Genomic DNA, 12,546 nt, shown 5'->3' on the forward strand with positions numbered 1-12,546 from the left:
CTGAGTCCATGTTCTTGCTCTATATCTCATCCATCAGACATCTTATGCTCCATTTTTTTATTTTGCAGACTGTAAGCTCTCGTGTCAGAGGCTTGTCACACAAGGTAATGTGTTGGGAAGAGATGCCAAAAGAAATCAGTAGCATCTCATCTCTATTCTTTAAAGATTATTTTAGCTAATAAATACATTCTTCTGCAATGATAAGGTTGCTCATCTAAATACTGCCTAATTTGTTTAATTGTGGGGAAAGCAGGGAAAAACCCATCTGTACAAATCAGTGAAAGGGAATCTTATGATTGGTATAATCTCTAAAATTAAATTGGATAATGTCTGCATAATGATAGGATTTGCATGGCTCTTTAGACCTCCTGCCTTTGAATAAGTTCTGATGTAATTACTTTATTTTTCTGCTTTGTGGCACTGCCAGAACTCAAATTTCTTTTTGTTATTTCAACATGTGGTTAAAGCGTCTGGGTCTTAAAAAAGAGTTACTTAGTTTTCAGAGGAATTATCTAGGTTTTTTTGGTTACAAGTGTTGCCAAAGACTGAGTACTTGGCTAGATTGTTTCTTTCTGCTTCTTTTTAATCAAACACATTGAAACAGTATAAATTGATGTCTGTAAATGCTGAATCTGGGAATGCTCATGTTTTACATGATTCTGAATTAAGGTTTTGCTTTGCTATTATTTGATTTATTTATTAAATATAGCTGTGAGTGTGAAGTTTGTATTTCAGGCCATCAGAGGGGCTGTGAACAGTTGGGGTTAATTTTGGACACCTGACTCCAGTAAAGGGAAGCTTTGCCCACCTCCTGATGCTAACTTGGGTAACAAAGCAGAATTTCTGTGCTTGGAGCTGGTGCCTTGCAGGGGGAGGGTACAGCCAAGGTGTGTGGTACTGAGCTGTGCCATTTCCTCCTCCCTGAGCTTTGGGACGAGAACAGAGCAGCAGCAGAACAGTTTTCTCTTTGTTCCTGAGAGGGTTTCACCTCCTCGTGGTGAGTTCCTGTGGATTGCTGGGCAGGGAAAGGTATGTGCATCCTGTTTGTGGGAATTCTGGCTGCTCTTGGTGTGAGAGGAGTGAAAAGTTTCTTTGGAGCTGAGCTGGGAGACTTTTTTTCTCTGTTTGTTTAGTTTTGCTAACAAAAGATGTCTGATAAAATCCTGTCCCTGCTGTGAGGGGATGAGGGAGGACACTCAGTGGATGAGGGACTTTTAGCAGAAAGTGGCATTAGAGAGCCACTCCCTGAAATGCTTTGGGTCCCGTCCCTGGTGTTACTGACCTGAATGCTTACAAGAGTGAGGTGAGAATGGTGGCTGTGACTGAGGTGGCCTTTTAGGAACATCGTGGTGGTGAGTTCTAAGTGGGAATTGTGACAGAGCCAGGATGAATGTCCCTCCCTTGTGTCCCTCTGTCCATGCTTTGGTTGGCACTTGGGTGTTGCAGGGGACTGGAATTGCCTTTCTTTCCACTAAATAGCTGCTCAAAAGGAGAAGAAATGCCCACAGCTCACCTCTGTCCCTGTCACCTTTACAGGGACAGCTCGCCTCAAGTGGAGCTATTTTAAAAGAGGAGGAGCTGTGAAATTGGACCGTGTAAAAATGATATTGAAAAAAAACTTACATAAACCAGTTTGATTATGGATTTCTGCTTAGACAACAAGAAAATGTTATTGGCTGGAGACCTGTTTGCAGAAACAGACTGTTTGAAATGCTGGTTTGAACTTGTTTTCTTCATGCACTTCAAATGGTGCAGCCCAACTCTCCCTGCAGGTGCTGCATGATTCCACTTTGCAGTAATTGCCATGCAGGGCTGGAATGACCTACAGCTGCGTTTGTTAATGATCAAAGCTCTGCTTCCTTTTGTAATCCCAGCTGTGATGCCCTCAGGGTGTCCAAAATGGAGCTCCATTTTCCCCTCTAAACCTTCCACAACTCCCATTTTCTGTAGCAGCTTGCACACTTTCCTCCCAAGATTTCCAAATAGTTTCCTAAACTGGAAACTTTTCTTTAAAAACTTAGACCTGGAACTAAAAAGAGCCAAATGAGAAAAGCTAATGATTTGCTGTGACTCTGCAGCCTGATCTAATGATGTGAAAAGTTGCTATTAATAGTTAATGTTCTTCATCTTGAATGGTTTAAATATTTGGTGAAATCCCGTATTTAGAACAATCACATCATAACAGGAGATGATTTAAATGGAGTTTGTGTAGGCAGCTACTTTTCTCAGGAAATTCTTGTGAAGTTGTGTGCCCTTGTTTTGTGCTGCAGTAGGAAATTAGGCATCTGAGAACTTGAAATAATTAACTTTTAAATGGCCACATGTGTTGCTAAACAGCTTGAGCTAGAAATGCTGCTGGGGCAGCCTCCACTGTGGGCACATGAGCAACTTGGTTTGCATTGAAGGAACAATTTCTCTTTCATATCTGCCCTGGAGGGCTTGCTGCAAATGGAACTTTTCCATGACTTGTGAGTCATGTCACAGATGCCATTCCTCGGAGTATTAATTTCCCCCTGTTTTCCTTTATTGTTAAATATTTATGTTAACAGGAGAGGCCTTTCACAACGTCCCACTGTGGGAGGTCTGGAAGGTAAAAGCAGTCCCTAGCCTGTTAGTTTGAGATCTTGCTCATTTCCTAGGCTTGCAAAGGTGAAATGGATTCTCAGACTCCATTTTTGCTCATTTTGTTCTAAGCCTAGCAGGCATTTTCCAGCAATCTACTCCAGGAAGTGCTTTTGGAGCTGTGGAGGCTGAAAGTGCCAGCGAGCAGCCTCCTGCAGGCTCCTGGCCAGGCTGAGCTGGGCAGCAGGTGAGGCTGGCTCGCTGTTCCTGTGGCTTCTGGCTGTTCCAGGGCTGAGCTCACACACAAATGCAGCAGAACAATGAAGCTGTGTGAGCTCAGTGCTGCTGCTGACTGGAAGGAGGCACCTGGAGCAGAGGGAAGGGTCCTTCCCTTACACAAATCCATACACAAATTGTTCTGCCTCACTCCTTATTTTCTCTCTGAACTCCTCTGCTTTCCTTTGGCAAGTATGTTTCTTGAGAAGGAAAAAGGCTCTTTTCTCATAAATTGCTTTTCTTGGAATTGTCAGTTTACTTACTTAATTTTAAACATTTTTCTCTGGACATATTTGCACATAACTTTAAATTTGTTAGTTGTGTGAGAAATCTCCATTTATTTCTCTACTTTTTATCTGAGATTTTGGTATTTAAATGTTAAGTTTTGTGCTGGTAATGTCAGCATCTTGTAACAGCATCAGCAGTTAGTGGGAAATCAGCAAAAATGAAAATGAGGGTTTAAAATTACACGTCTTTGTCACGCTGGTGTCAGGTTCTTTATTTTTAAACAACACTGAAATCTGATTCTCATTGAAGGACGTTGTGTTTTAGCTGAAATCATAATGCAGTTTTAAAATACGACACTTCATGCTAATGAAAGAAGCAACAGGGCTATTTGTGGGTGATTTGTTTTTTGGTTTTGGGGTTTTTTTAGGGAATATTTAATTTGCATAAATCCAAGGTAAAATTTACAGAATGTTTCTGGTTAAAACCAAGGCATGCAGTCAGGCTGAGTCTCTAAAGTTCTCTTTAAGAGCCATCAGTTGGAGTGCTTCAGTAACTCATATAAAGTGGCACCACTCATAAATAAGAGGTCAGCCTCTCTCTTGGCTGCAATGCTGAAAGCACTTTACTAACTTGCACCATTATGAATTTTTGGCTGAAAAACTTAGAGTAAGAACTCTTTACATGGGGATTGTGTTCATTCTGAGGTCTCATTCTTCTGTGTTTCATGTAACAAAATCTGTCTTCTGCTGGAGGTGTTAATTGAGCAGTTCATCTTACTGAAGGAGTTTTAGTTAGGATTTGTAAAAAGTTATGATTTGTAAGATCACTTAGATTTTTTTCTGTATGTATTTGGGTGAAGTTTTTGTAGTGAAACTCACTTTGTGTGTCAGTTAAGGTGTTTTGAATATCTGCTTCTGCTTGACAATATTGTTGCTCAGAGCTTGATGTGTTCAGAAGTTTTTCTTACTTGGTTCTGTTGTGTTGCTTGTTTGGGTGTGGTTTTTTTTGTCACCTAATTTCTGCCATTGAGATGCAAATAGGAGAAGCCACGGCTGGTGATGGATCCTAGAAGTGTCCTACTTACCCACAGAGCTGTGTTCTGAGAGGTTTCTACCTGCACATGGGAGGTGGGGATGCTCCAGCAGTGTCACTGCTGGGAACAGTCCCTTTCACCGTGTCACTTCAATTGCCCTCTGCAGAGAGCTGTGCTTCAGTCAGCACCGAGCCTGAGGGGAGCTTGTCCTGCTCCATTTTCCCTGCTTGCCTGGAGGTGTCACACAGGCCCCACAAGGGCAGCAAAGATCCCTTCTATCTTTTTCCTTTGAGCAGGAAAAATGCCTTTGTGATGTGGGTGGAGGGAGGGTGGGTGGTTCTCCTTGGCTGGTTAGGAAACACTGCTTTTATGTAATCTCTTTTCACACTCCAGCCATGTGTGGAAAATAAAGTTTGGGTGTGGACATAATATCTTGCCATTAAGAGAACCTGGGAATTCAGTGGCTGGCATAGGAATTTTATGGGACTGTGTTGGGTAAATGGAAGCCACACCTCAGGAGGAATTTTTGCCTTGTGCCGTCTTAAGAAAACACTGAAAAATGAGAGCCCCTGCTCTTAAACCCAGTGCCCTTCCCCAGAAACTGAAACCTCTGTCTTGGGAAAGTGTTCAAAAGTTTTTAAATGTGGAATTTTTGGTAGAGATTGCAGCTGGCCTTTGGACAGGAAGGGAGCAGCACCTTTCAGGGATGACTTGTGTGTTTTCCCCTTCACCTCCTTGCCCCTCAGTGGACTCTGCTATGTTTGTTTGCCCTTCCTCCTGCATTTCCAGCACCTCCTCTCCACTGCCTTGGTGTTGGTTTCCTTGGAAGTCCCTTTTCTGTTGGCCTGCCTGGGTTTCTGGTCACAATCTGGTCCCATCAGGTCCAATCTGCTTTTTCTGCTGCCCCAAAGCACAGACCCCTTCCAGTACAGCTTGGGATGATGTGCAGGAGGCCGAGTGTGGTTTCAGCAAAGCTGAGGGCTGAGGAGCAGTCTCTGCTCATGGAAAGGATCCTGGTGAGCCAGGGAGCCGAGAGCTGCTGGAACAAAGGGCCTGCAGTGAGGGGCACTGGGTGTAGCAGGGCTGTGGCTCTGTGTCATGTCCCCAGCAGTTGTCCTCCAGTGTGCTTTTTGTCCTTTAAAGCTTTGCCACCATTGAGCTGTGACACTGCTTTAATGGGCTCTAAATTTGGAATTGAGGTTTCTCTCTATATGGTCCTTAATCGAAAAATGTAATTTTTAGAAAAGTGAGTAGAAATGCCTTTGGCCCAGCAGGAATTGAGGACCCTTCTGAATACCAAGGCCTACACTCAGCTTGATTTCTTCCTCTGTTTTCTGTTGTCTTCTGGTGATATTTATAATCCACAAAATACAGCAAGAGATAAATGTTCTGTGAAACAAACCCAATGACTGCATAGTGTACAGAAAATGCAGGTTGTGAGGAGACTGGATTTTTGGACCATTGCTGTTGGGATTAACTTGAATGAGCCAGACAGGTCATGAATGTCTGCAAGTGGCATCACTTCTGCACAAGTCATGGTTTAGTGCCAAAACACAGCTTAGCTTAATGCCCTGCCTGACTGGTTATTATGTATGTGCTGCTGCAGCTACCATATTTCTCACCTCTTGCCTTTCATCTTTTAAAATAAACTGTTTCTATTATTCTTTGCTTTTAATAATAATAAAAAAAACCAAGCCAAAAATATCCCCACCTCTTTTTCAGTACTTGATTTTGTCCAGGCACATAGCAAAATTAAAGATTGTTGGTGTCTGTACTGAGGATAAAAATCTAAGTGCTTTAATATAATTTTTTGCTCCACTAATGCAATTGATGTAAATTGCAAATATTCTTTCCCAGCCTCAATGTGAAAACTTTATGCACTTTTCAGAATGAAATAAATTTGCCTAAGTGATGGTGTTCTCACATCAATTTAAGGCCAACAGGACATGACAGCATGATGGACCTGGGAAAAACACTGGTGGCACAGAAATTCAGAGAAGGGATGGTTTTGCTTTGCCTGTTTCCTCATGATGGCTGATACTGCAGCCTTGAGTGGAAATTGGAGAACTGGCTTTGTCTTGGGAGATACTGGGCTTAAAGCGAACTCAGCAAAGCCAAATACACTCTTTGAATCATGCCAAAAAAGGCTTTAAAATAACAGCTTCCTCTGGGGTCTGTATAACACCAAAAGGAAAAGAGTGAAGCCATAAAGCAGGCATGGCCCAGAATGGCTGTGCCTGAGCAGTGCTGTGTTCGTGGGGTGTTTCAGAGCTTGCTTTAGTCACTGACCTTTCACCAGTGTCTGGTGGAGTTTGTTGGGGCTGCTCTCACACAAGTGTGGGGGTGTGGGGAGAGCTGAGTGAGTGTGCCCCTGGCAGCTGGCAGTGCCCAGTGCTGTGCCAGGGAATGGAAATAAGAGTAGCTGCCAAGGAGTGTCTCACCCTGTGCTTGGTCACTGGCTTGGAGGGTGGAGATCCCTCAGTAAGGATCCCATTGTGAATGGGGAAATCTGGGTGTGGGCTCTCCCAAGTCACCTGGCTCTGCTGATGGTGCTCCCTGGTTCTCTTGGGTGTTGGCTGCTGATCTGTTGGGTTTGCTGGGAACTCACTCCCTGGGTGCTTTCTCCCCTCTTCACCCTGGCATTCCTTCTGCTGAGGTTATTTGTTTGTTTTTCAGATGAGACCCTTTTTGCTCTTCCTGCTACACCTGCGCCTCTGATGCACTCCTCTGCAGGCAAGTTCTTTCTGCTCCCCTTTGTCTGAGTACCTCCTGCCTTCCTGACCTCATTAACCCTTTCCCACTAGTCTGCTTCTACTAAAAGTCAGCATGGGTCCAAGAATAGCCTCTGTCACATTTTTCAGTTTGGACTTTTTGGTTGATCTATTTCAGATTTTAATATTCATTCATTTGTTTATGTGGTAAACTGTTTCATAAACAAGAATTCAGCCATCTGTGAATTCTTGGACCCTTGATGTAGGAGAGAAGTTGGTACTGTTAACAGGTTAATACATCAGAGCGTAGTTGCTTTACTGATTTAGCAGAAAGATTTAATCTATAGTAACTTTCTGCAGTATTTTAAAGAAGTAAAATTTGCACCTGTAGTATTGATTTAGTGGTTTTTATTAAGTATACCATCCACAAATTTTAAAAAAGGTGTCAAAAAAAGACTTTGCTGGCACACGTTTGTGCAATATGTTTATGCCCAAGCATCCACACACCCCCTGTCTCTGTCTGCCCTTGCCACCCTCCTGTTCTGGCTTTGTTAATATTGCCCCTGTACTTGTCTGGCATCTTCAGCTTTACTGAGACCTTTGCACTGCATAAAGTTGCTGCTTCTTGAGCCTCTCTGCTAGAAGTGGAGTAGCTTTAAGTGATAGTGTGTATTAATGGCTCATAGTGTCCACGTAGAGCTTGAAGGAGCCTTTTAGTAGCTAAAATCATGTGAACCTGTTGAAAGTTTGCACTGACTTTGAGAGCACTTGCATTCTCTAACTTTCCTTTCTATCCACGGTCACAGAAAGAGTTATGGACTTGCAGGAGCAGCCAGGTAGCACTAAGGCGCTGGGGCAAGAGGATTTCACTGCAGTCCCGCGTGATCCTGCTCCTTCTCTTCCCTCCTTCTCTCCTCTCTCAGCTGATCCCTTTAAAGAGCACGCAGCCTTTGGCACCATCTCAGATGGGTTCCCTGCAACAGGCACTTACAAAGAGAGCTCCAGTGAGGTTTATAAAGAACCTGTGAAAAATGCCACAAACCCCTTTCTTGCAGAGGGAAATGATAAAGACATTTCTGAGATGAAATACTCGCAATCCCCATTTGCTAAAGAAGCAGCAGCCATTTTATCTCCAGCTAAAGAAAAAGCACAGCTAGAGGGCCCTGAAGAATTACCTAACCTGGAGAAAACACCTGCAGAGCAGCTGAAAATGTCTCCAGAATCTCCCCAAGATATATTTGAAAGAAATGAGGAAGATCTCTTCTATAACAAAGACAAGTACAGAGGAGGTGGTGATCATGCTGAAAAGGGGCTGCTGAAAGAAGACCCTCTTAAGAGGGAAGAATATGCAGACTTCAAACCTTATGAGCCAATATGGGAAGTCAAAGGTGCTAGTCATGGACTGAGCAGCATGAGAGAGGATGTTGGAAAGAAGATAGATGCCACGCTGGAGAGCAGTTTGGATGACAAGTATGGCGTGGGTAAGCTGACTGTGCAGAAGGATTATGAAAGAGACAGTGAAGGCAGTGCTGAAGAGCCCTCCTTCCCAAGCACCCCAGAAGCTGTAAAAGAACCTTACATCACTTGTACTAAATTTGACTCTTCTCCAAGTCCTGGTGGTAACAAAGGCAAATCTCTTTCTCCACTAGAGGAAGGCATTTCAGAAAATAGAACCGACGATGAGAAAAAAATTGCAGAGCTGAAAGCTCAGACGGGCCCAGAGCAAGGTGATTTTGCTGCTGGAGCAGGTGGGCAGGAAGGGCAGGGAGCTGAGCCTGCCAAAGCACAGGGGGTCCCACCAGCGTCACCCGACAGCGCCACAAACATGCCCGAGGGTCTCACTCCTGACCTGGTGCAGGAGGCCTACGAGATGCACGATGCAGCCTGCACAAAGCTGGCTTATGAAACCAAGATTGACTTGGTGCAAACCTCAGAGGCAGCGCAGGAGACTCTGAAACCCGCGGCACAAATCTGCCCCTCCTTCGAAGGCTCAGAGGCCGCTCCATCGCCCATACTGCCTGATATTGTTATGGAAGCACCGCTGGGCACCGGCACTGCTGCGGCAGAGGCATCTGCTGTGCAGCTGGAAGCTTCCCCACTAGAAACATTCATGCCCACTGCCAAGTATGAGAATGTAAAAGAGGCTGAGAAACCTCCTGTATACCAAGAGGCAGTGAAGGTGCCACTGACACAGGCCCAGGAAGCAAAGGAGACCTTGGCATTTAAGCAACCTGATGATGAGAGCAGCAGCACTCCTGAAGATCTGGAGACTCCTTATATATCTATTGCATGTGACTTAATTAAGGGAACAAAGGTCTCTGGTGAATCTCCTTCTCCATCTTTCACAGAGTATTCCAAGACACCGGTAACAGAAAGCATTTCTCAGGATGTGCCTGAAGACAAGGAACTAGATGGAACCCCATCTCCACAGTTTGGAAAAGCTGGCCTGTTTAATAGCCAAATGATATCTGACTTTGCTGAGGAAGCAAGTGAAGATCCATCTCTCCTTTTAAAAAGTAAATCCACTGAGAGTATTGAAACTGATGAGGAACAGGAGGAGGAAGGACTGGTGGATTCAGTAGCTGCCACGGGCAAGCCTTATCTAGAGTCATTCCAACCCGAGCTGGACTCTTCCAAAATTGTTGCTGCTCCACCATCTGAGCCAATACCTGCAAAAATAGCCAAGGCAGATAAGATTCCTCTTCAAATGGAAGAGCTGGATGCTTTGGCTTATTCAGCTGATGTATCTGTTGCTATGGAACCAAAAACAGGAGATGACAAAGCTCTCTCACCCATGGAGTCTTCCCCAGTCTCAGTGGAAGAAGACTTTGTGATGTTAGGTCATCCTAAAGCTGTTCCTGAGTTTGAGACAGAGGCCACTGACCGAGAAACAATGCACAAAGATGAAGGTGAAGACATCAGTAAGGTGATGCAGGGTGAGAAGCTGCTGCCTTGCCCAGAGCTGCCCTGTGATCTCTCTGTGAAGAATGTAGAAGTAAAAGCTGAGGAAGATAGCAATGCCTTGAAAAAGTCTTTGGAGGCTGTGGACAGAGAAGTGCCTGAAGTATCCACCATGTCCTTACCAGCCACAGATACCTCACCTTTATCTGCTGAAAAAGAGATAGTCAGTGTAGTAAAACCAGGAGCTTTTGAGAAGGAAGCTGAGAAAGAAGCTGCTTCTGTTAAAGAAAAGAAAAAACCTACTGCTGTATTTTCAGCAAAGCTGAATAAGTCTTCAGGTAATCTGTGTATGCTGTCTTGCAGTTTGCTCATCTGCATAATTCTTTAGCTAAACTTAAGCATGCCTTGACTTATTCTTTTTAAATCACTTTCTGTAAACTTCTCTGTAGGCCAAGGGTAACAGAAAATGTCACTGCCTGCACTTGTACCTTTTTCACATTCTGACTGCTTTAGTACCTTTTTTCTGTTTATCAGGGATGGACTCAGCATCTCCAGGTTTCTCCTCCAGCTCTGCAGCTCATGGTCTGTGGATGCAGGAATAGGTGACTGCCCACTGCAGGCCCCTCCATGGCTGTCCCCAGGCTGGGCACGGGGTGGCCTCCCAAACTCTGCATCTGGGATGCTTGTGCACATGATTTGAAGAGGCATTTCTTCCTTTTCATTAACAGTTCAGACACCAGAGTGTAAAACTCAGGAAAATACCCCTGCTGCTCCTGTATGTGCCTGGAATCTGGAAAAGAGTCTGTGCGTGTCCAGCCTGTGGTTTAAACAAAGGGTGAACATGAGGGAGCTTAGTATGCAGGTTACTGAAAAAGTGGTCATTAAGAAGTTGAGTGTTCTGCAAACACTAAAACTGGTTTCTGTACAGCACAGGTATTAATCTCTGTTTATCTTTTCAGGTCGACTTCCACTTCAGTGTAGTTAATTTTTCTTACAGTAATGTGCAGTTATAGTAGCAGGAAGTTGTAACCTTTTCTCTAAACTGAACACCTCACGAATTCCCAGCTTTTTGTAGACTAGAGGAGTACTTTGCTTTTTGATATTGCAGCACTCTGCTGCTACTTAAGCTTTGACCAGAAGCAATCACACCAAAAAAACACCTACTGCAGAAAGCACAGTGCTCTAAATAGAAAAGCAGGAGCTAGTTTGACTCAGCAGCAGTACTGTATTTATGCAGTAGCTGCAGCCTACAGCTCATAAAATAGGATTACAGAATACCCTGAGTTGGAAGGGAACAGCAGGTGCATGTCGAAGTGAACATCAGTGTTGGTGCCATTGAAATTAATTTGGAAAATAAGGTAGAAAATGTATTTTTTTACATTTACCTTTGTCATGTCTTCTGTCTCTCCTCCTCTCTATCTACAGGTAAGGCAGAAAGGAGAGAGTTTTGCTTTTTCCTTCATTGATAATCTGCACTGTTAAAACTCTTGGTGTGTCTGTGTGTTCTGTGAAGGCTCCTCAGGCTTCCAGCAGACAGAACTGTCCAGAGAGCAGCTGTATGTCTTGGGCTTCATGTCAAGGGGTTAATTGCTTGGAGCTCAGACTACTTTAAAAACAAGCCAAAGCAAAACACTGCACTTAATAGAAAAGAATTTGTGTTAGTTGTTTTAAAGGGAGCCCTTTGGAAGGGTCTTTAGTCATGGCGTAGACGCAGCAGGCTGGGGGTGGCAGCCCCTCCCTGTGGCTCTGAGGTGACACAGCTGCTGCTGTCCCATCTGTGGGAGCTGCCCCAGGAGCTGCACAGAGCCAGGTGCCAGAGCAGAGAGGGTTTGAGCAGTGCCATTGCTCTGCCACCATGGCCAGTGCAGGGACAGGGCCCAGCTCTGGCAGTGTGCTGGGAGCTGCAGCCCCTCACTATTGTTGTGCTCACTCTGGAGAGCAGCTGCACTTTGCATTTCTGACAGGCTGGCTTGTTTGGCGTAAAGCAAAAAATTTTCTTCCCAGAGGAACATTTGCTTAAAGCTAAATAGATGAGAATACTGACTCAAAAATGGGCCTTTTTTTTCTGGATTTTTCTCCACACTCCATTGTGTTGCAAAATACAGAACTGGATTTCTGAGACAAGCCACAAACAACATCAGTTGTCTGCTTTGAATACCACACTGGCTAGGCACAATTTCAGAGTATCATTGAAGAGCTAACAAGGAGAGATTGTTCATCACAAGGCCAAGTGCATTTGTGCATGTGTTTGGCCTTCTGAGTCTACCTTTGTTCTTTGGGTTTTTTTTTTCCCTGCCCATCAGTGGAACTGAAATAGATTTCACTGTGTCTTAAGACTTGTGGAATTCAGCTGGTGTGATGGTGTGACTGATGCTTGTTAAAGCTTTAATCTGAGCTGCCTTACTGGTGCACTTAAATCCATGGTTGTGGAATGCTTACTTAACAGTGCTATTTTTTGGAAGCTAACCTAAATGCCAGTGTGTTGTAACTTCCCACAGCCCCAGTGGGCTGTGGGGAGCTAACAGGGATTCTAAAAAGGTTGCAGATACTTTTTTAACTTATCCAGTTCACTGAAGCAAATGTAAAGCTTTGAAGAGTACCCTGGGTAGAAGAAGGTTTGCTAAATGGTGCCTGGCACACCCTTGGGTAACCTGGACAGATTTAAGAAACACACAAAAGCAAAAAACCCAAGCCCAAACAAATTCAGAACTGTATGTAACAACTGGAACAATTTAAAGGGCCAACAACCCCTGCAACACCAGCAATCTCTGCTGTCTTGAATGCAGTGATTTTTTTTCTCCCCAAGTTTGTATTTCTCAGTAGCTGTTGTATTTG

The 12,546-nt window shown here is 44.1% G+C and overlaps 1 protein-coding gene across 4 annotated transcripts in view; it reads left to right on the forward strand.

Annotated features, from left to right (window-relative positions):
* The window catches only part of RTN4 (reticulon 4), a 40,497-nt gene that overhangs the window by 7,524 nt on the left and 20,427 nt on the right, over positions 1–12,546 (forward strand). For 2 of the 4 annotated variants that reach the window (XM_074536705.1, XM_074536707.1), the window contains exon 2: positions 6,776–6,832. The exons of 1 other annotated variant lie outside the window; for it this stretch is intronic. In XM_074536705.1, the coding sequence (XP_074392806.1) occupies positions 6,776–6,832 (57 nt within the window). Of the gene's footprint in view, positions 1–6,775; positions 6,837–7,620; positions 10,050–12,546 lie in introns of all 4 variants that reach the window. One more of the 4 variants, XM_074536708.1, reaches the window with a different exon arrangement.

This window comes from Zonotrichia albicollis, chromosome 3, assembly GCF_047830755.1.
Source record: "Zonotrichia albicollis isolate bZonAlb1 chromosome 3, bZonAlb1.hap1, whole genome shotgun sequence".
Classification (NCBI taxonomy): Eukaryota; Metazoa; Chordata; class Aves; order Passeriformes; family Passerellidae; genus Zonotrichia; species Zonotrichia albicollis.